This window comes from Danaus plexippus, chromosome 6 (assembly GCF_018135715.1).
Source record: "Danaus plexippus chromosome 6, MEX_DaPlex, whole genome shotgun sequence".
Taxonomy (NCBI): Eukaryota; Metazoa; Arthropoda; class Insecta; order Lepidoptera; family Nymphalidae; genus Danaus; species Danaus plexippus.
The window spans coordinates 3,177,469-3,203,622 of NC_083540.1; the positions used below are offsets into that span (position 1 = coordinate 3,177,469).

Sequence of the window (26,154 nt, forward strand, 5' to 3'; positions counted from 1 at the left end):
AGCGCTGGAGGCGTGCGGTGATTACACCGGGGGACAGAAGAAGGATGAATTTTTGAACTAATGATACTTGTTGAACTTCGTTTTTATTGTTATTAGTTTTAACATAATAATTAATTAATTAGATATTTTTCAAGTCCGAGCACAAGTATTTTTGTAATTTACATATTTGTTTTGTTGTTATGCTATTTTAATAGGTTTTGCTAAAACCCACACTTCAATGAAATAATATCATTTAATATAAAATGATAAAGTAATTATAAATGCTAATTCAATTGTAATTAATTAAAAAAAAGGTTATACTATTGTAGATCTTTAATTGTACACGGTGATTAAAAGGCTTGGGCATCATTTACAATTTAGACCATGATCTAAGTTCTCAAGTGACCGGAGCTGTAGCGGCGTCTTTGTAAAACTAACAAAAAGAAAAGTGATTCTGTTTGTGTAATTTATACTTATTTATAACATTGATTTAAAATGGTTTTATTTATTTTAACAATATTTTATCTATAAATACATTAGAATTGAAAAAAGAATCTGTCAAGATGCCTACCTATTAATTATTAATGGCCTTAAATATTTTACTACAGGTGTTTTTAACTGCATTGACTATTGAATACAAAAAGGGAAGGAGTAAAATTTTCTAGATTAAAGAGATTCTTGAAAACGGAAAACCGTCGGCTGTAGACTCAGAATCATAAAAAAATATTCTCACCCAATTAAATCCCCAATACTAGAGCAATAAATTACTTCCGAGCCATATTCCATAACCACCGTGTTTTACATTACAAAAGTAATATCACGAAACATTATTATTTGTTGAAATTATTATAGTGCGTTGCAAGGACTCTTAAGTAATAGTCATCACTGTAATATAGGAAATTCATGGTAAACAACTGCCTGTGCATTTTCATAACGCAATATTGTATTTTAATGTTTTGCTTACAACATTATTTTTTGGTATCACATCAATATTTTGTACAAATTATTTTATTTTAAGGAATATAATTATTTTCCTATTTATAAATATGTTGTATTAGGTAGTAAGTTTTCGTTAAAGTATAGACGTTTAATTCTAAGCTGATGTTGGTACACTACCAGTTCCACCTGAAATACCTTCGGTCTCAATATACAGGTCTTTGTTAGTGGGTTAATATCCTACTAAAATTATAGTACTGAAGCTAACCACTTTGTCGTTGACACTGCAACCGCCATAACACGACGCTGTGACCAGAAGTCCTCTTTACATGTATATAACATTTACTAACTACTAAGCTGGCTCTAACATAGTCATTAAATTACGAATAGGTAGCTTTTAAATAAAACATACTCTGTAATGAATGTTATTTTTATTAAAAAGAATTTTAATATTCTAATTGTTTTCATGATTTGTTTGTACAACTATGTCAACTCATTTCTAGAATTTTTGAATACTAATAAATATTATGAAAAAGATATTTTGTTAGTGTTTCCCATTCTATATTTCAATATTCAACTGCAAATATCCAACAAGTAAATATGCGTAACTGCATTGAACAAACTTTCAATGAAATGCTAGTAAGTAGAAGTTGTTCCTAATAGCATCCTAAACTTTATCCCAGAGAATACACTTTGCTCTTTGTAAAGTGTCAGGCGTCAGCACCTGGCCGTACTTACTAGCTTGTTTTAAAAACTAAGAAAAAACATGTAAAAATAAAAATATTTCGAGTACTTTTAAAATTAAAAATTTATATTTGTTTTGTTTCATAGTTTTTCTTTCTCTAAAATGTTGTTATTAGTCTTACAATAATGATGTCAAATTATATATTTCGACAATAAGTCTATCTATCTATCTGTTTTAAAATGTTATATATCTCTGGTAGTTTAGATACTAGGAAAAACCCTAAAACATCGATTCTAACCTATTCTAACTCCTTTGAATTCAAATATATACAATTCTTTCATACGAAAAATCATTCTATAAAATCCACTATCGCTTCTTGTAAGCGAAATCTGCGTTGGATTAATGTTAAATTATTATAATATAAGGCAACATCATGACTATCATGACCTTAGGAGATCTCCGCATTTGTAGACTGTATTTATAGGAGCAGTGAACCGTGGAACATAAATGCCGAACAGAAAGGTTTTTATACACAGCGCTTCTTTTTAATAGACATTTAAAAATCTATAAAATACATGGATCACAAAATATCACTCTAATTGTTTACATATTTTACCCAGACTGTTATACACAAAATACAATTAAAATTCAATATAAATTTATTATACTAGGCAATAAGGACAGCCGCTGATTAAGTACTGTCTCCGTATGTACCTAATTAATATAAATTTACTGGCACAGAAATTTACTAAATATTACAAACATAACAATTGAGTTTTATAATTTTCCAAAATGAGTATACGACAATATTTAGTTAAGAATCTAAAATATTCAATACATCGCACCCGGCAATATCTATAATGAAGTGCAGTGTCGCGTCGTCAGCGCCGACGTGTGACATTGGCTGCCTGTCTCCTGTACAGTTCCTGCAGTTTTCTTTATTTCCCCACAGTCGTTTGTCATTTCTTACCCCGCCCTCTCATATAAATACAAACAGTCGAAGCGGAAGCCGTGAAATTTAGAAATTCCTTTGTGTCCTCGAGTCGGCACCACTTTGCTTTTATGCCTTTAGATCTACAAATTTTCAGATTTATTCTTTGAATAAATTTCGCGGTAGAGGCTTGTCAGCTTTGAAATTCAATTGGTTCAGGGTCGACACATTGCTGACGAGTTCTTTTTTTATGGTTTGTTATGATTTTTTTTTTAGTTTTTGTCTACGAAAATCCTTTGAGTAACCCGGATTTCTATTTACAATGGCGACCCCTTTGAATCCACTTTTGAGGCAGCGATAATTGCATTTGTGCGTTTTAAAGCGTTGAGGAGGTTTAGAAGTTTTTCTTGGCCGCTTTTAATTTGAACAAAAGATTTTGGTATAAAAATGCTGCATCAACCTTAATATAAATCAAAATAAATGTACGTAAAAGATGTCAGTTCTCTAATTCTAAAATGTTCCAATATTTTAGAACATTTTCAAATTAAAGTTTTGTATATTTTAAAAATAGAAAAGTACAAAATTAAGTATTCCTTTAAAAAACTATTGTTTTTCGCAGGAATAAGAATTCTAATTCTTATAAAAATGTATACTATTAGGAGAAAATTTTGTTTATAAAAAAATCGTTACAGCAAAAGTTTAAAGTCTTTTAGTGTAAAAAGTATTTAAACTATTTAATTTAATTTTTGTTTGTTTTAATTTTTGTAATTCCGCGTGAAATTTGCTAGCACGATTCGCTGTAACAACATCGAGAAAAAGATCGAACCTGACTTAATTGGACGGTTTTATGGTAATTAGATTACACTTAGATCACGACTAAAAACGACCAACATTCCAATGTCTAAAATAATTTAGTCTTATTGTTTTTTTCTATGGAAGATTTGGTCATGATTCCAAAACTGTTGCCTACATTTTGCAAGCCATAAATAATTTAGAACAGGATCCAAAATTCCATTGTCTATAATGAGAAAGAAAAAAGATAAATAACTCCATAGCTTTACAATGTCATTTATTACTTTGTTGTGTAGTACAAAATGTTTTTTAGTCAACAAAATTTATATTTTAACAAGAGCAACATTTTTCAAGATGGGATTTAATATATTTATAATATAATATATGGTATTTGATATTATGTAATATATTTAATTAAAAATTATATAATTAAACATTTAATACGACTGCATTAGAATGTATAAATATAACAGAAAAGACCCATGCAGAGAGAAAAGGGAAGACATAATTCAATCAGCAAAAGCAATTCCCCCTTTATATGTACAACGCTCCCGGATACGGTGACCAACTCGTACATCGGAGAAAATGTTAAACAAATTGTGGTCAATATTATTTTGAAAGATGAAACCGCATTCTATTTGAATTATATTAATTTCAAACCGTGTATGTATTGGATTGTTAAAAATAATATATAAGCAGTAGTGGTGAGCATCACATTAAAATACATAATAAGAATTGGTGAGCGGAAACTAACGATTGCAATAGTAAGATACTTTTAAAAGCAAATACCCTTAAACATATCTTAGTATCTCATCAAGCAATGTAATTAGTTCAAAAACAAACGTTGGCAACTTAACGAATACTTCAGATCCCGACTTGTTAGAGCAACTCTAATTCGTCAGTTCCTTCGTTTTCTTTTTAATTAATTTTGACAAATTACCCTACCTTCTCAGTTACTTTTTCGCGTTCATTTAATTAAATACTGAAGTGACACTTACCTAACAGGCTTTTCCGACAAGAGATGCTCTATACTCAGTGTTTTGTGTTTATTAATTATCCTCTAGGAGTGCAATATAAATTTAAATGAGACCTATTTTCTGACGGTCTAGAAGCTTTCGTGGTTGATAGGTCAAGTGGATGGGGTAGTTTTTCTATTACGCTTAAGAATTCACTTTTATGTGCGGAGCTTTAATAGCAAGCCATTTATGATTTTTCCATAATATAATATGCAATTTATATTTTCATCATTCGCATTTCTAAATAAAACATCTCTATATTTTCTTTATATCTCTAAGCGATATGATGGGGTTTCATAAATATAAATAACTGATAAAATGTTTAAAGAATACTTAAAAACCTTCTAAGCATACAACATATCTAAATCTAAATCCATTTTCCCCTACATAAACAAAACTAAACGCAATTTTCTTGTTCGACTCAATTGCTTAGAATAATAGGTGATGGTGGGTTACATATTTGGAGCAATATTCATAATGCTTATTGAAGAGGGTTCAACTACGTGTTCGCATTTTATTTTTCACTTATAATATTTTTGTGAATGTAATATTCAATCCTACTATGTGGTTTAAAGTCGCATATAAACGTATGTAGTCTTGGCATCCTCCCAAAAGATATCATTGTTTATGAAATTTATTTGAGACTTTGTATACTTTTAACGTTATCGGAACATTTGTCAGAAACTCATTTATAACTTGGGCCCCTTTTCTTTTGCTTTGAATTACTTTGAAACGCATTGATTTTGATACAATATTTCAAAATATTATAAGAACGTCCAAATATACTTTTACATTTAGATCGTATTTCACGTGCCATAAAATTTTGCTGTTTGCATTTTTTAGCATACGTTACCCATAAGATGGGAGGAAGATCAGCTTTACGATTGTAGTTTGAAGGGAGCAGCTTTTACAGGTCTCGTTTATGACAGCAGTAAATTTTACCTGCTATTTAAGTTGGCTTTTCATTTTATTATTTTAGTAAAATTTGGTGAGATGTGATAAAAAAAGAAATTCAATGTCAGAAAAAACAAATTGTTTTATGAGACCGATTTTGACCTGGAATGTCACTTGAATTACCAAAAGAGACATAATTAATGTGCACCTGAATCATAGTAAGTGCTTCAATGCAATAAAATATTTTATAAATCCTTTAAATTCACGCGTAGGTTGAATCCTCGATCTTCCATATAAGTTTGAATTTAATAACTTGTAATAACTTAACCTCGTCTTGCATCGGTCAAAATGTTTGTAACAATTTTTCACACTTTGGGAAGACACTCATCTTTGTCCCTAATATTCATACAAAATAGTTAACCACGTCATCAATAAGTAAAATAGTAAAAAATAAAATTTCTCTTAATTTGATTTACATTTTATTATACATTTAAAAAAACACACACTGCTTTCTATAAAAAAATGTTAAATCCTGTCAAAGATTTTTGATCATCACTTACACCTTAACCATTACTTACAAAACTCAAAGAGTAGCTACTGAATCTGGATGTAGTGGTTGGTATCGCTTCGATAGCTTACATATTTAAATTTCGATTTTCAACCATATTTCTTTACAATAAGATATCTAAACCGGCAAAAGTTTCTCATGTTAAGCGTAGTTGCCCTCAGCGGATGTCGGCGACAGTTACCTTATTTGGAATTGGTCCAGACTCGCAGGCAAACTTTTATGTTGTTTCAATGTGGTTTAACTGAAAGAATTGTTTTTCTGTGGTCAATTTACAGAAAAGCAAATAAAGTTTTGTTGAGTTGTTAATATGGCATAAGGGTACGTGGTTACTCGTTGTTCTGTGCATACACCAGCCAACTTTTAAGCCAAGTTAGGTTCGAATTTCAGTACAACAGTAAGTAACTACTTTACAGAAGTTGGGTGTTTCCTGGAATTGCACGTTCCATATTTTTTATGCAAATGTTTGTTTAACTAGCCATGTAACTATTACACCCATTCACACATACCTCATTAAAGCTGTCCACATAATAAATTCTTAAAGATATATATATATCCAAATAGAAAATGTTTATTGATACGGCAAGTGTTTTAATTATTGATTTTCAATTTTCCAAGAAATTTCCTGGATATATTTAATAATTATCTTAGTATTCAGTATTCAGTCTGAGAGGGCTGAGATTGTTTTACTCTCTTTTAACTATGACAATGTGAAATATCGTGCGCATGAAGTTATACCATAAAAAATAACTTGTCCTTTCTAGTTTTTGAGAATGTTAAAATATATTACAAAACTTATGAATCTATGACATATTTTACAGTATTAAAATATTTACTTACATATTTATTAATTAAATAATCAAAGCAAAAGTTAAAATGAAAATTTTCACAATTTCATGTTTAAATTTCTTCTTCTCTTAATTGTAGTGCTTAAGATAATCGAACACGGTAACTTTTGTTGCAAATAAAAGAAAGAATTTATATGTCTATGCAATATTTGTAAATAAAATATATGTCTTAACATTTTCTAATGATTACTAAGATACAAGAAAATATTATGGGAATTTCAGTCTTTTATTTTAATAATTTAAAGTTTCCTTTTGAAAATCCTTATTTCGTATAAACATGAACAAAGCTATTGCTTTTTTTTTAAACACCATTAATTTTTTTTAAACTGTAGAATTATAATGAATTTTTCTCTTTTTATACAGTAACCGAATCTTATAACTCTTGATGTAATAGACACTAATGTTTATGTGTAAAAAAATAAAAAGGATCTTTTTTATCGAGTTATAGCAGTTAGCCGAAGCTAACTAACATACGTGTCGGGGAAATTTTGACACAAAAAGTTTTTAGCCGAACGCCAAAAAAAATCCTAACAAAAATTATGTAGTTTCGGTCTCTATCCTTTCCCATTTAACCGCATCACGTTCCTGAAGGATACTTTTTTGAAAGTTGGTCGGAGGCCAATTAAGCCAACAGGCGCCGACGTCCGCCCTTCTTCCTGTTCGCAACCGCTAAATCGTTTTCTACCAGCTTTGTGTAGCTAAGTCAGTTATCGCCTCATCTTATATCAATTTATTGACTGAAGCGATGAGTTTGTATATTGCTTTTATGTTTCAAAATAAGTTATTATATCCTTTGTATGATTTTTCTTTATAAAAACGAATTATATTGATATTTTAAATATTTACAATATATTGTCATCAGCATCCAGCCTTTGAAGCTCGTTGCTGCACATAGTTCTCCTTCATAGGCTGCCACTGCCACACAGATTTTAAATACACAACCACATTAATTCCCTGGTCAGATAAAACAATCAATTTTTATTATCAATAGGTCATATTGGTATTCAGAACCAACACATTGTCATTTGGTTTTTATAGCTATTCGAATGGGCTTTGCACCGAAATTGGCAGTTAAGATCCTTAATTTACATCCTACAGTTCCCGTTAGCCTCGTAAAAAAGTTCAGAGAACTCGGGATGTATAACCTATTTGGCTTGGAATGTATCGTAACGGTTCTAAATTATTTGGGTGAAGAAGAGAATGGGATAAGATAAGCAATACGCAGTGCACCACCCGGGCAGAATCGCATTGCGTCGGGCACATCGGCGCCAACTTCTTGGCAAAGCTTTCGGTCATCGTCCTCTCCATAAAAGCCTCCAGAATCTTGAGCCAAAACAATTTCGCAAATTTTCTTGTCCAACACGCATGACATTGCTTTTGTACATCTTCCTATTTTTATTTGATTGCATTATCAGAGAACTTAGCCAAAATTTTACTTCCATAGCAACTATATACAAAATAGTGATAATATGAGTATTTGCAAATTGTATAACCTTACTATAGAAAAAGGTAAGGAAAGAAAATAAGATAATACAAGCTAAAGAAATAAAGACAAATTCTAAGCAATGATACAATGATAACTATTTCTATAATTTTGTTTTGCAAAATTTATAAAATATTAACTAAATTAAAAATACCGAAAATAAATATTACAATGAGGACATTTATATCAAGTAATGGACTTTCGTGAAAAATAAGAAAGTACGCTACGAAACTTTTAGACCGAAGCAAATTTTCCACTTGAACAGATTTGAAATATTATTACTAAACAGTAATTTAATTTAGGTAATAAGAGGTTATGAATAGTTTAGTAAAAAACTTTTTACAGAAATATAAATTTATTATCACAATTCATAAATAAGAATCTAAAATCGATTAGTCTAAGCACTTACAGCTAATATATAAATTAAAAAAATTATTCTAAGTAGACAAAATTTCTTGAAACATGGCATAATAAGTTTTTAAATTTTAGTTTATAATCGAAACATTCTATTTGGATAACACAGTATATATCAAATAAAACTGAGCAAAGCGTAATGATATATTCGTGAAAGATTTATATCGGTGATTGATGCATTATGTAATTGAATATAAATTTCAGCATCGCCTTCTTATCTGAAATACTGATTTGTCTGAGGAGATTGTTAGGAAACTGTTTCGTATTTCGTGCTATAAAGAGTTATTAGTTGACCTTTTCAAGCACCCATTTTCCAGAGTAAGGGGTTTCTAGCCTCTTCAGTTTAGGGCGGAAACCGTTTTCATCAGCGGTGTAGTCGACTCTGTACATGAAGCCGTCAGGTCCGATGTATTCATAAAAGCCCTTGGATGCAATTCCCTCGTCGATCGTATTTGGATTCTTCAATACTGCGTTTTCCTTTGCACGGATTTTGTTTTCTGTTTCAAAACTGAAAATCACAATCAATGATTAAGCCTCACTTTTGTTTCACAATATTTTTATATATTATTACGTCATTCGGATATCCGTTTCTATGTTACATTTCGATGTCAAAATATTTGTCATTAATGAATACAAATGCTTTTGAACTCTGACCGAAGTGTGTAACAATGTGAGCGCCGATTTTTCTTTAGTTTGTCAAGGTCAGTATTTTGTTTTTATTTTAATAAATAAAATAATATTAAATTTATATAAAGTATGTATATAAAGTTGATATTTTATTCTCATTTATTTATAAATATGTAAAATTTATAATGTGCTTAATAATGTAAATAAAAAATAATAATTAAAGTAATTAAGAATGTCATCAAGGCACACTGCTTCAAAATTTTATTAAATACTAAAATAAATTTGATTAATGACACAAAAATTCCAACAGACGAATTACCATAACGGTTCATCGTGGCTCATAAAGATAAGCTTAGATTGAGCTGCTCAAGGTCGACTTTGTCTAGGCGACACAAAATATATACATTTTGTGAAATATATTTGAATATTGTTAGCTTGATATGACGGCAATCGACTTAGAACATTCCGATTGTGTCGCAAACATATGTATGAAACATAAGGAAATAGTATATCCCAGTGACTCGATATTTTAATGACCCATATGTTATTTAATTATCATTTCTTATCACACTACCAAATTTTAAAGGAATGGGCTCTACTTGATTTTATAGAGATGTAGTTAGTTCATCTTATACTTACACAAAGTCGTATTTATCTTCTTCGTAATTGTGCTTTTGGTTGATGATTTTTATTCCGTTATTTTCGTAGTAGCCCTTCTTGTAGAACGGATTGAACTCCTGAGGCGGTTTTTGAACCAATCTGTAGACATCTTGGGAAGCTGCCTCTACGTAGGGCTCATAGTCATGGGAGTAGGGTCCGTATCCGCCATCATAAGGGTTATCTATGTGGATGTAGGGATTCGGTATGTGGATATATTTTCCCTCATCGGTCGGTATATATCTGAAATTATGAAACGATATATTTTCCGTTTCTGAAAATTACTTAAATTGAATGTAATTTACATAACCTTTTAGATACAATTTTTTTCTTTTTTATAAATTTTACTATCATATTATATTTTTGCGGCGTCTCTGATTATAAGATTTTAAAAAGGAGCCTCCAAAGAAAATATTTCTTTGAACTATTATTTGATTTCACAAGTATGTAATTTTTTACTGCTACTCAAATTTTTTTATTAAAAAATAGTAATATTTTTAACAAAGTTTTTGTTTTAATAAAGTTAAATAGTGCATTTATTTTAACAGGTACGTAAATATATTTATTAAACGAGTTTTACATAATGAATAATATATACAATGACATTTACTTACTTGCCATTATCGCCGTATTTATAAGGATTCCATTTGCCATCTTCGATAGGTGAGCCGGCAACGCACACGCAGATAGAGATGAGAAACTGCAACAATAACATTTACAACAATTTATACATATATTTAAAGAGCCAAAATATTAAATAATGTCGACATTATGAACCTATATATATATATATATATAGGTTCTAGATTAAAGAGAAAATTATTAACATATATTTTTTACCAATAACACTAATTTACTTTCAATAATAATAATGAATTAAAAAAAATCATTGACGAAAAAAAATTATGACACGAAAAATTTATTAATTAAAATCACATATATGACTTTAAAATTAAAAAAAAAGTATATCATAAAATATGCCTCAGGGTAAATGGATAATATTTTTCAAAAATAAAAAAAAAACTTACCGCTAGAAAGTACATCCTGAGAGCACAACAATGCTTCCTTCAAAACACTCGAAATGTTACTAAATCACTTGCACTAGAGTTGCGATCACAATTCGTAAACCTATTCACACGTGTATACTCCTTAGAGAATTTGATATCATTGTGTTGATTTCGAAATCGACTCTTCGCTTTTATACACTTGCTTCAACGGCTCATCTCTTTTCCCAACCAGAATTCGCATCCCGTCCATGTCACACACGCGCAAATAAACACACACATACTTATATTTTTTATCATTCATTGTTGAGGGGGTATCGGTGTCATTTGCTCTTAAACTAAATGCGGAAGTACTACGCAGGGGATTCACTAACTTATTTTCAAAGAATGTAACTCATTCAAATCTCGGTGTCCGAAACTTAAATTAAAATATCACTTTACATTGGTAAATGCTATAAATATTAAATAAAGCAGAAAGACTTCGTACAATGAATCAGTGAGATTTTTGGTAAAAGAAACCGATACTAAATTCTGATGTCTTAATAAAATTCTTACTGAGGTACACATTTTTGAGTGGTATAACAGTATTTTTATGTGACTATAAATTTTAATATTTTTCATTTACACTTGTATAAAATAAATGCATATTGAAATTATTCTATTTTTGACTTGTTAATTTTAAACTCGGACGTATAGAAATTTGAGCTAAAATATTTATATTTTTGAAAGCTATTCTATGTAAAATAAAAAATAGACTGAAGTTTTTATTACTACATACTTGTTAATACAGAAGTGTTAAAGGAAATAGATTTTTTCACATGACTAGTGTGTTTTTATTGACTTCGTCCTATAACTTATTGTGCTTATTTAATTTAGTAGAACCTATATTTGAAATATCGGGCACTATATTATGGTTTTCTGATAATGTAATAAACCTACATACGTCCATTCATGTTTTCGCATTCTTATGTCCAATCTGTTATTTTCTATAAAACGGTTTTGCATTGAAATTATAAGAAACCTCCATATAATCGTCCAATTTTATAATAGTTCGATGAAAGCTGTGTCAAAATTAACACCTTTTATAATACCTTTTACAACGTTCAAATCAATCTGCATTCCATACATAAAACATTGGCCTCGTAAAATTTCACATTATTGATTATATGTGTTTAAAATAGAAACAGGATGCATGGATTACTAATGATTGGATTTACCCGTGGAATTTTGCACTTTCGTTGATATTTCACTAATTATAATATAATTTGATAAATATAACTGTCAAACATTACATATTAGATTTATTATAATATCGGGTTTTGTTTAATATTTTTTGCTTATTGTTTTATATGGAAGAAAAATTTATTTATTATAAACAGACAACTCCGCTAAATTTAAAGAAAATATACTCAGTTTAATTGGATACGTCCAAGTTCTCTTGATTAAAATCGTATTACGACATATTTAATATAAATTTTAATTCTTAGATTTAATAATTGTTTGCTCATTAGTGATTATACAATATTTAATCTAAGAAAACCTTGTAAAGATGACACCTCATTATACCAATAAATTCCAATATAAATATTTTTTTCCAAATCTGTGTATTTCGATTGAATCGATATATTAATAACACATACTTTTCTCAGATTTTTTTTATTTACAAAACTGTTATCAATACCCCAAAATAGTTCCAAGAGACCTTATCTTTTGGTATTCCAAAATAAATGAATTATAATGAAGACGAATTTTATAAAAATATTTACATTACATATGTTATTTCTAATAGGCGGTAAATATTTTGAATTTCTAGTAAGTTTCCATATCTCGGGTTATTCTTTGTGACGCGTCTCATCCTTGGCGCCGGGTGGTCACGGCAATAAATATGGTACCTTACTGCTTCATATTATACTAGCATGATACGACAAAGATTCTGCGAAACAAGTTCGATTCATATTTATTCACCGTCCATTACATATTTAATTATTCGAATGAACTAGAATTTTGTATAACCGTAACAGTTTAAATACGTCATATAATCAACGAGTGTTATATAGAAAAACTCTCTAATAATCTATTCAATATATAAATCACCGAATCTAAATGTTATCTAAAAGATTTTATGATTTTAATAAAAAAATATTTTAACAGCAAATATAATGTACGAGGACATAATAAAAAGTGCGAAATATTGTTGATTAACGTATAAAGATAAATATTTTATTAATTGATTAAATAGGCACAGACAAATTGGTATAGCCTTCGGTAATAAAACATTTTTTGCTGATAACTAATCGTCCAACCGAGTGGTTTTAAAACAGTTTGACGTGGATAATATAATACTTATAAGATAAGCTTGGTTGATCTATGGGAAAAAGTGGGTTATGTTAGCAGGGAACCGTTGTACGCTATTCATTCATAGCGATGGATACAGGTATTGAATAGATAATTCAAAGTACATAACTAAGTTACAAATTAATACGAAAGTCACTGGACAGTAGTAAATTAAACATAATGACGTCACTTAAGGATAAGGAGTCGTATACAATAAACAGCAACATTTCTCTAACAGATGGATTTAAAATGTGTCAAGCTTTTTTATTGATTAGTTTGAGAAAAATTACATTATTCGTAGTTTTTGCTTGCTTCCTTATTTATCTTAAACAACCACCTTGGTTTAGATCAGTTTGAGGTGAGCTTAATGGGGTATTGGTCCTATGTTACATGCACGCTTGTTACACGTAAACTCTCTTGAACATTTTCAAGTGTGGTTTCCTTTGTTAGTGTGATTGTTTGTTAAAATATATTTCTTCTTCAAATTCTACTCTCAACACGCTTCTAATAAAATATAAAACTGTCTTTTATCTTTAAATAAATTCAAGTATGAAATATCATCTTATCAGTTAATACTTCCGTAAATTTAAATATTCTTTTTCATGATGTTTTAAAATTTAGTATATGACTTAAATACTCTTAAAAATATAATTTCATATAATCTAAAATGATATAGTTTTTAACCTACGCATATTATGTTTAAATTTTCATATAAACTTATAAAAATCGAACAAACAATTCCGGATAAAAAATATTATCGTTCCGATAAAAACCCCGTATTGTTGTTGTATTTTAAGAGAATTTATCTAGAACAGAGGTCGGATCTTCAATTCTTATGAAACGTGAGCAACTATTGATGCTACACTTTGATAAACTAAACCAATAATATAATATTGTTTTTAATAAATTCCCAGTAATCAGGAAAGTTTTTTTTTTATTATTTCGTGATACTTCTCTTGGGGATTTTTTCATAATAAATATTTGGTTTTAATATAAAACACTCATAAAGATGTCACAAAATATAAAAGACAATAAGACATTTATTCTTAATATCAATCTTAATATTCACTTATATATACCGACGTATTGCTTTTCAAGAGCTTTTATTGTTATTTATGGGTCGAAAACTTCCTTTAAATTAATTTAGAGAAAGATATTAAAGATTTTTTTAACAGAGGATAATTTTTCGTTTAAAATAATACGTATTCTTTTGTGTAATAACTTTTTCGTATTAATATATATTCAATTTTATAATAATATTTCAATTTTCTGTCACTCACCTTTAATAGCTACTTTATAAGCTTATAAAAAACTTCGACGTGCAAGTCTTTATCGCAGATTGCCATCGAGATGGTAAAATATAATCAAAAGCTTACGAAAATTTTTGCCAAGTGGCGATGAGTTAACAGATTTCTAACAATGAAAATTCTAAGACCTTTTTAGTACCACTTAGGGGTCCTTACATATAATCTGACTATTAAATCATACCTTGAACTTGAATTAACTTTTCCCCCCCTTATAATCGGGATTTAATTCATAACGTGTTACTTATACAAACGTAAAGATCTAGTTTTATTTCGTTAGCACATCCGTATATAACATTACGGAGAAAATAGAAACGAAGAAACAAACATGCGTTTAGTACTTAGTAATAAAGATAAACGTGCTGCATTATAACTTTAGTTCGTTTTAATATTGATGAACATGAGGCTATACCCAAAAATATTAATTTATATTATTCATCATATAGGAATGCTATTATGCATATGTGTCTGTCTTTGGACCCGACATTACTCAATGTTGTTTCCGATAATATACAAAATCTATACTCATTGATGAGTGTATTGCATTTTAAACTAAGAAATCTAATATAGTATTTAAATTATATAAAAGAATATAACCTCGAAATGTGTTGAAGACGGAGCAAAGATTACTTATAGTTCAATTTCGTTAGAACTACACTTAGCAAAGTTTCAAGGATTTTATCTCTGAACGCCTTTATACAGACGTGGGTGGTACATCACAAACCTACAACAAGGATTGTTTTAATTTTTAACATAATAATATTACAAATACTACAATTACAATTTTAATTTAATTTCTGGTTTATTCTTAAATTTATTCTTTCAATAAAAATATGAAAAAATTCAAAATATTAAGTGTAAGATATATGAACATAACAAACATTGAAATAAATGAAAAGAACACTTTAACGGGAATTATTAACGTACATGACAATATTTTTGTCGTGACCCAAAACGCTTCCAATCAATAGGCTATTACGTCGCCATAAGCATACCGTTTCTTTATCATTTACAAGCATAAATGGGAAATACAAAAGTTATTTAAAACTTTTTTCAAAAGATAACCTTTCTTTTACGGTAAACAAGTTTGGATTTATTATCAATACAAAAAATACACCGGAAGAATAATATTTATAAAGTATAGTTCTCTTAATAAGCATTTCGTTTTAGGTATAAATGATTCAACATTATACTGAGAATACAATATTGAACAAGAACGGTTTATAAATTTCCCGTAGAAATAAAAATTCAATGATTCACTTGCTTTAAAGAAAACGATATTTATTGAAGGTGATCCGTGATCTCGCAATATATATAATCATTTATAAATCTCCCAAACGTACATTTAAATAATTGACAACATTTTTTTAATACCTTATAAGTACTTGTTACCTTATTTAGGGTATAAAAGAGATGGTGGAGCTTAACGTGAGTTGAATATATTTTAATCCCAGTTTATCATTTTAACGCATGGGATGTTTTACGCATGGACATATATAACAGGAATAAATTTCGGTATATTCTACAGAACCCACCAATCCGTATTGCGGTAGCGTGGACGGTTAAAAATTTAACTTTCTATATTTTATACCGAGATCCAAATGTTACTCTTGAGCTACAAAGTGTCTATACAATATAAATTGTAACAAGAATATTACAAATTCTACTCACATAGATGTTTATAAATCAAAATGTCGAAACGATATTAGATCCAATCAATTTGTGAAATTAATGTAGGTACTGGATATTTTATTACTATTTCTTTGAATTTGAATTTCCTTTGATGTCTATGTAATTAAGAGAAATTCGATTTCGAATAAAATAAAACCATACTTCCGGATTTCATTTACGTATATAGATTACATTTTTAATTATTTAAGCCGACATTTTAATTACTTCGCTGTAATCATGTTAGCAGGAAGATGAGATTAAAAAAAATAAAATTATAATATATAGTTTTATTTAAAACTCTATTAGATCACCCAAGACTTATTTCCTATTAATTTAATTCTGATATTCTTATTAATGAAAATATTGACACCTAAGCACTTATTTATAAAAACTAACGTGAATTAATTCTTGATAAGATCTACACTACTGTCCGACATAAAAAGACAAGTAATTAGATTTTCACCACATTTTTTTGTATCCAAATTTTAAAGACCTTTATGAATTTTTCAAAAAGGTATTCTTTTCATAAATATTCAAGACAAAGATTTAAATTTGTCTTTAAAAATCTAATAAGCCTTTCGCTATCATCAGTTACAAAGACACTAATTTATTTATTACTGTCATAAGACGTGATCAGCTTTCGGCTTAAATAACAATTTACTCATAAATAAGCGATGATTTACGAGTAAATAAAATAATGAAGGCATATATAAGAATTATTTTAAGTAACGACTGTATTTTTAATTTCCGATAAATTACTAATGGTGTTTCATTTGGAAGTTTTAGGATGTGTTTTTTTTTATTTATTCGATAATACAAAAGCCTTTTACTGTACGTTTTATGACATTTAATTATTTATAATCTGTGTCCTATCGTGTTTATATAATATGTAAATGTAGATATAAAATAAAATAACTTATATAATGAAACTTTTAATTAGGATTTCCGAAATTTACTTCCTATTTAAATACAAGAAAGAAATCCGTATAGAATTTTATACAATTTACCCTCACTAAACCGACCCGCTATTATTACTTATTTTAAATAATTCAAAATTGACATTCCCTTCTGTTGTTTATATCACGAATTTTAAATTATAATCTGTCAGCGAAATTCAAATCCGCGAACTTTAATCAGGGCGTAGCATAGATTTGTAAATATATGTAATAAATTTTTAAATTAACATACACACCCTGGTCGTCGTTAATTTACGGCTGCTATTATTATATAGGAAGTTGTAAATGATATACTTATAATGTTAATGCTGCCATTACAGCTACTTTAGCACTTATATTATTACGGTAAAGTTTTGCAAATTGTGCTGGAAATTACTGATTTGAATTAGAGGAAATCTTTATATGGGCCTTTGAAGGTGATTTGAAATATAACATTTAGTTACAGGTAAAACATTCAGATTTACTTGACGGTAATGTTTTTAAGGCTGTTAGTGTAAAAGATCTAGTTGTTTTATTAGTGATGTTAGAATTTTTACAAAAAAAAAACCGCTTTATTTTTAGCAGAATTATGTAAATGATGTATAGCTTTTATTCCGTCACGAGCCTATGATAAATAAAAAACAAAACGAAACTTTTATTGAAAAATACACAGCCTGTTTTATATATTTAACAGAATAAAAAGCATCATTCTCTTAATAAAATATTCAGAGGTATTCGAGTGGAATAAATAACGTATACTTATAAATACAAGTTGATCAATAGTATGGGGTCAGTTAGAATTATATATGTGCAATTTAAAACAACCCGACAGGTGAATTTTTTTTATTCATAAAATCTAATACCATACACTGGCCTTGATAGCGGATCTGGGATACCCAATGATTGATTTAACAGAAGTCAAGACAAGTTATAAAATAAATTATTATAATTAATTCAAAAACTTTCACATAAAACATATAAGCTTATTGTACTTTGCATTTTATAATGGATTAATATAAAATTATATGAAGGCCTTTTCGATTGAATCATTAATTTCTATTTTTTATTACACCTGCATATTATGTATTTTATCGCTAATGTGAACAAATACTCTCTTTAACATTAATTTGACTTTCTTGTTGGGATATACAAACTTTTTAATTAGATGGTTATTAAAATATATACGTTACGTCCGCTTTCTTTTAAAACGTACTCCAAATTCTAATAATTAATTAAACTTTGCTTCGTTTGGGTGTCGGCTGAAGTTCGCGACGTAATTTGATATCACTTTCTATTGGCACATTAATTAACAGGACGACGTGGATAAATAAAAGACAGCGAGATAAGATAATTTTGCTTTGGGACTTCGTTTCGTTCAGAAACTCTTATGTCGCATAATAATATTATTTATGTTATTTTCAAACAGGAAAAAACATTTCATATAAAATATTTCAATACAAATAACCAGATCAAATAATTGAAAAATATTAAAAAAAAAATATGCAATACATTTAAAGTACAAAAATAGTAACAAGATGGGAATTAGTATGTTTTTAATAAAATATAATACACAGGTGTAGAATTTTGTTTGTCGTAAGTAAAGAGGAAATAATAATGAAATAGCACGGTTCATTTTATTTAAAAAAAAGTACTATTTTGTGTCCAAAAAACATAAATCAAGTATCAAACTACGCAAACTTAAAATTAACTAAACTATTGTTACTTTAGAAGTTTCTCAAAAGTTTAAATAATTTATTAATATCAGTTCATAGTTTTACATAAATGAAGAATGTAATGTTCTCGCTTAAGATAAATAGATATGACATTTAAAAATGTTATATTTTATAAGATTTACATGATGTAAAAAAAAACTAGACCACTGTTGTCTTTGTACTTATTTTAAAAATGATACGGGGTCATTTTTGTCAAAATTATTATTTACTCACACTTCAAACATTTTCAATTCTTACTGTATAATTAAGTACAATAACTTAATTAATGAAAATTATTTTGTACGTTAACAATTTCTTCATAATTGAATTAATTAATTTCAAGTTTGTATATGTTTTAATTAAAATTATAGATTCAATTATTTCGGACCGGTCCTTAATTTAGATTCGTTTAAGACAAACTTACGACCACTATTAAAGGTTACCTTAAAAAAATACACACCATATTTATTAACTTAAAATAAAAACAAAGTATATAAATAAACTAAACGGAAAGGTATCTAAAATACTCGACAAAAGCTCGAGTTAAAAATTGGGTAACGTGTAAAACGTTCATTAAATTTGTAAGTTTCGCAATGTTTTGGATACAGAGCGTTGACCCTCAACAAGTTTAGAGTAAGTGGCCTGGAATGCGACCTTCAGGACGTCCTTACGCGCTATAATGTTTACTTCACCTCGCCCACATAGGGATACACTCCGGATCTGTTTTTGCCGAAATTCCTTTTCTTAATTTTGGTAAATAATATTCATAACGTATAATAATTGGAATTAAAAATCTTTTATATACAGTGATGTTACTATATGGATATTTTGTACATATTATTTAAATCTAACTGTCTAACTTGCTATTGACATGACATCAAGTAATTGATAGCGAAACGCCCTTATTAATACCAGACGATTGATTGACATTTAGACATTTAGAATCATATATTTATTTTATATGCAACATGAAGACATGACTCAAAATATTCAATTGTGTTATATTTATTGGTCTTATTGTTTTTCAATAATAATAAAATTCGAAAAGAGAACCATAATTCCTCATAACGAGACATTGGAATTCTTTTGAAATACAAAATAATAAGTTAAATCTGACTAATTCCAAGAATATAAACAAGGTCGTAGTTTTGTAAAGAGGTATTGACGGATGCTTCTTCCTGCATCAAGTTTTCAATAGCTAAGATCATAACAACTTGGTAACAATCGACGACCTCTCATTGGAATTTTTATTATATTTCATTACATGTTCAACACATGGATTGCTTTAATAATATTAAAAGATTTGCGCTGTAATATTAACGTTGAAATGTATTTATTAAAGAAGGGCTTAGTTCAAACGTAATTAATCTTTTGAGATCATTTTTGCTTCATATCCTCGCGTTTTAAAGTCTTACCATTTGTGAGGATCCTGTGATATAGCCTGAGATATAATTATCTCAAACTTTTTTAAATAAAAAAATGTCGATTTAATAAAAACAATTCAGAATCGGAAAAACTTCATGACAAACTCGAAACATCTGAAGCTGAATAAATTAAATATTTTATAGATAAATTTCAATTTCAGTTAGTATTACGAGGAAAATACGCTGACACTAAATGGAAATAAAATGCAGGCATGAATGTCCGATGTATTTTATGCTACAATTGAACGAGAACTAAACCATTATGCATAAGGTTAACCTTTATTTATTTATGAGCTAAATATTAACGTCACCAACGCCCTTAGCCTGCCGTATTCGAATGTTTAATGTGATTGCTCCACAACAAAAGACAGTACAAATAAGGATACACAAAATCTCAAAAATGGTAGAAATTAGGCACCCGAAAATCTAAAGTGTATTGATTTTTAACAATACCCTGGAAGTTACTGAAAGTAAACGTTTCGAAATAATTAAAAGCAGCAAAAAATACAAAACCGAGGGCTATTTATCATTCCTTTACAGACACAGTTTTGTTATTTGACATTTGAAACTAAACAAATAAAAATTCAACATCTATGTTAATAAAATGTTTACTGATTATTTATTTTAAATAGGACGTGTTCTATTCAGAGATATAACCGGAAAATATTTACTTGAATTAAAAACACCATTTAATATAGAGGAAATTTTAATATGTCGCCAAAACCAAAACCTTATCTACATAAATCGTAAGTTATTTACATGTACGGGGTGCAACTTGAGGTGTTATTTATACCCACGGCTGACGCGCCGGCGCCTGCGCGTGACGCCAGCGAGACGACACTCGTCCGAACCGAAATTTAATGATCTGTACATTCCGATCATTCCTTCAGATTCCAGTTTTATCGTGTTATCAAATCGATTCACGGAATCAGTAATGTGTCAACTATAATCTCACGGGGAAAATTGTTGACGCATCGCTTACTAAAACACGGATTTGCTTAGTTTTTGGAACTGTTGTTTAAAAATGTTTTTTTTTTCTTGAAATACATATATTTTTTTTTAATATAAAAATATTCAATTAAGAAATTTCGGTTTTTTGTCACCTTAGATGAAAGCAATTGAATAAATCTTCTTAAAATTGCACTGCAATGTAAATTGGTATTTATAATAAATCATACGTTAATATTAATCTCCAAACGTAGTCATGATGAAGCTTCCTAATTTATTTTGTTGCATGTCTTAAAAGTAGAATGTAATTGAACAGTAGAGTAACTGGACTCCGTTATTGAGTCCAAGTAGGCGGACAGGATTATAAATTTTAAAATTGAACTAAAAGTAAGGATTTAAATAGTTTGAAACTCAATAAGAATTATAAAGAACAATTCAGTCTTGTTGCTATATAAATTTTATGATGGACCAATAATTTCATTTATGACAAATGATGCGACTTTAATTTTTATTTGGGTATTTTGATACGATTACACCAATAGGCAATAATGCAGTTATTTCGTTTTATATAGGAAATAAATAAGACCTCCAAAGATCGTGTCATACAAATATTTAAGAAATATATAATGTGGAACGCCACTCGTACATTCTTTCAAAGTTTTGAGCGATTATAAACTTGAATTTTTATGTTACCGCTTGACACTAATCAATAGCATCCAATGTCAATTGGTCATAATGATCACTTGATATGAGGTATTCATATTTAAAAAAACAAAAAAATTATAGAAATTACTCCACGCGGTCGCAGTACAAACATAGCGGTACAATAACTACGAATGGAAATGACTAAGTACGAGTATATATCAAACAAAGAATTTCAAAAAATAAACACTTTATAATCTCATGTAAGTCCAAATATTATAATAGATGAATTGTTACAATGAATAATGAACGTATCAATCACAAATTTATGGGTCACGCAAAAAATACGGGGATCATTATTTCACTTCTACGTTTTTTATGACATCAATACTTGTCATAGCACAATCAGCTTTGAGAGTACCGTTAAACAGATACGAGAACTGTTAGCAGCTATGAATATTCTAAACAATGTGACGATACAGTATTTAAATTTCAATAAATATTTACGAGGATTCCATGTTGTGTTTTCGGAACGTTTTAGATTGTTTTGCTCTAATTAAGTCACGTGTGTTGTGAGAATATGTTAGGATTCGTGATTAAGTTTAAAAGAAAGTAGACTGTATTCTAAAGTGTTACGGTATGTTTTTGTCTGTGATCTATGATTTAAAATTGTGAATCAAAGAATTCTAAATATCGCAGGTCGAGCTATCATCTCGATCGGCGACCGCGCAAGGCCGCTGAGATCCGATGACCTCAGATACGTGTCGAGATACTAAACAAAATAAATGTTCTGAACGCGTCCATTTGGTTTGATCAAATAGAACTGATAAACAAAATTAAGTGAAACTACTTTTTTAATTTAATTAATAAAATGAAGAGGTCATGAATTTATGCCTAAATTAAGTAAATGTAATTGGTAGTTTTGTATGATAAAGATTTACAAAAACCAACACATATACAATACAATTTCGTATCAAATAAGCTAGTTAGTTTAAAAATATTAAGTAACTAAGAAAACTATTAAATATTTATTAATGAAATAAAAATACGTACTTCTTTATAAATTTAATTTTGCCAGTAGATAGTTGTTGTCCCAATAGATCAAAATATAATAAATAAGACATCTAGTTTTATCAACTGCAACAAAGTAAAATCTATATATAATAAAACTTTTCCATACTCGTTCCACATGATGGCCTTATATGGCCTTATATTTAGAAATAAAATTTTTGACTAGTCCTATTTTTTAAAACAATAACTGTTTCCTGAGAAAAATGATCCTGGCAGAAGGGTCGGCGGACAAAGAGACACAGATCAAAGACAAAATAATCCTAAAACGATATTTTTATGCCGACTAAGAGAGAGAAATCAAAAATTACAGAGTTAACTATCGTCACTAACTCCACGACGTAAAAATATATGTACTTTATTATACTACTGATAACATTAATATAATTTAACATAACATATTTATAAATTAATATTTAATAAAAGTTTTGTTAATATTTTCGATAGATAATCAATTTTCCGGATTATTTTAAAGTTATAAATATCTCTAAATGTATTAAATATTAGAGTCGTTAACATTATGTTTGAAGTGTTAGGATTCGACACACCTCCGTTTTAGTTTTTTTGAATTCCAACAAAATGTTCTGACATTTTTGATGTGTCTTATATTAATATTAATAAATATCCAATTAATTATTTCATCATGGAGAAGCAGTCGCAAAATAAGTCTTATATATACATACATATTTAGGCGTTATATTTTTGGAAACATCTTAAAAAATACCAATAAAAGAGACGAAACTTCTCGGCATTCCAGGGATTCGCCGTGCAGGTGCCGGGTCGATCGCATATATACCTGATAATAATAAGAATAGTATTTTGGGAACCCGCTGAACAAAATTATGTACGGAAAAGAATTCAAAATAATTATTAAAACTATTCTATTATGTAACAAAATTATGTACGGAAAAAAATTCAAAATAATTCTATTTTCAAAATCAGAACATCGTATTTATATCAGATAATTCTTGTATCAATAGCTTTCAATATATTATAACTTAAAAACAATATTTGGGGTAATTCATTCGAAACTAAGTTTACGTATTCATGTGTGGGTGTTTAAAATATTGTCAACATTCCAAACATATTTTTTTTGTATAAATATGTTTTTTTTTCATAACGTATATGTCGCGACGGATGCCTTAAATACCAATTTATAATCATTTTATGTGTCAGGATATATAAAGTCAATTTTTAATTAGTTTAATGTTGTATTTCCTACTATACTAACTACTTTCGGTGAACATGAAAATCTGTTGTAATGCTGTAACAGGCATGTTTACAATTTAACTTTATCTTATCTGGACTTAATGATATGGCGCCAGAAGTATTATAAATTTTAATGATCTTTACATTATTGATTACCCGTTACTAATGAGGTTCATGAAAATTTAATATACCAAATTTTTATAACGAATTTTACATACCAAGTGTCGAATCGTATATAATTAATATTATAGTGAGTTTTCTAAATTGGAAAAAAGAAAACAATATAGAAAAAAAATTCAATTCATAAGAACCGAAGTGAATGGTTTTCATAGTGCAAATAGGTTATATTTCATGTAAAATTCATACTTCTCCCTGTCAAATGTTGCAAATTATCAAAAAGTGGAATTTGAAATGCTCTGCTATAATTCTGCAACAGAACCTAATGAAAAAACATTACATGTAATACAAAATGGAGCAAAATAAATAAAGACACCTGCAGTTGGAATACAAGAATTTGAAATCAAACCATAGTCATTGATAATAATCTGTGTAAATGACCGTTAAAATTTAAATGACGAATAAAAAAAAATGTTATAGTTCCCGAACTATATAAAAAAAACTGGATCTTAATAGTTTGACATCATTATTGAATTGAAATGACGCATTTTTATCGTCAGAAATATTTTAATTTAATCTGTATTGACTCGTCATAAATATTTCGTGTGTATAGCTATAGAGGAAGACGCTGGCGACCTTGCAGTTTGTGAATGATCGAATTTATTAATAAATTACTTATAAATTATTTGCTTTTAACTAAATTGGATCAATAAACTTGTTTGTTCAATAAATCGATTTGTTAACAGTTAATTGATGTTTTGTTATCCAAATATGGAAGATTTAAAAATATTATTTAAAATTTTTCCTTTTGAATACTTCCTATATCATCATACAAATGCTTATAACATGACGTGATTATGATTTAATTGAATTTTATTCAACACTAATAATCTTTTCAATGAAACCAAACATCTAATAACTTAAAATTATGTCACAATATGTTCGTATATATTCGGATATATTTTTAAGAGGTTGTACAATAAAATTTAACATATATTGTGTAACGATTAAATTTAAGTTTTATTTTCCGCTAACTCTGAAGCTAAAACAACATGGATATTATGTTCTGCTCAGTTTTTTAATAAAATATATTTTTCCCTTCATCTAGAGAACTGTATCATGCAAGCTTTTCATTGAAGTAGCAAGATCCTGTATCAACATAAAAACATTGAGTCGTACAAAACCTATTTAAATAGATTTATCCAACACAATAAATTTCAATTTGTGTGTTATTTCATACTGTAAAATTTCTTAGAAAGTTATTAATATTCCCAAATACCATAATTTATTATAACATTAAAATATTAAGAACTCTTAATCTGAAGTCACAAGTAATTTTTCAGTTTGATTATTTCGGAAGAAATATCGTTATGGGAATTTAATTATGTAGTTGGAGTGTATTTCGTGGCGATCGTAAAAAATTAGTCTTAAAAATCTCAGTAAAACAACCAATAAAACTTCTCTTTTATTATAATTAGTTCCAAAACGATGTACAGATATTAAATTAAAATAATTACATCCCGATCTTAATATAAATATAAAGAAATAGTTACTGTATAAATGTTAAAATTAAAAGATTTTAATATTTCATTAAATTTATAATTTTTACTAATATTTAATTAATGATAACATATTTCGGAGAGAACGCATTTATCATGTATTCATTCAATGACAAGATTATTTTAACAAAATTATATTATTATAAAATCATAACATATTTATTTGTTTGACCACTAATCTGACAGGTGTATTTCATTTATAATATAAAAATATTAAAAAAATCTCGTTAATTTTATACTGACCTTTGTTCTATTAACATATAAATTAATTCTGCAGGAACAAAAGTTTGATCATTTGACACAAGGATACCTCTGGATCTAGAACCTTTTCATATATTGTTTTACAGTTGAATTAAAGAAAAATCATGCTATCTCTTTGCTTAGCACATCGAACTTTATA

General features: G+C 28.3%; 1 protein-coding gene across 1 annotated transcript; it reads right to left on the minus strand.

The window, feature by feature from the left end:
• Nucleotides 1–8,493: 8,493 nt before the first annotated feature.
• Nucleotides 8,494–11,010, minus strand: LOC116778713 (larval cuticle protein LCP-22-like). The gene is made up of 4 exons (XM_032672721.2): nucleotides 10,856–11,010; nucleotides 10,442–10,527; nucleotides 9,810–10,070; nucleotides 8,494–9,051 (listed from the first exon to the last, which is right to left on the minus strand). Exons 1-4 carry the CDS (start codon nucleotides 10,868–10,870, stop codon nucleotides 8,829–8,831), a joined length of 585 nt encoding a protein of 194 aa, XP_032528612.2. The 5' UTR covers nucleotides 10,871–11,010; the 3' UTR covers nucleotides 8,494–8,828.
• Nucleotides 11,011–26,154: the final 15,144 nt, after the last annotated feature.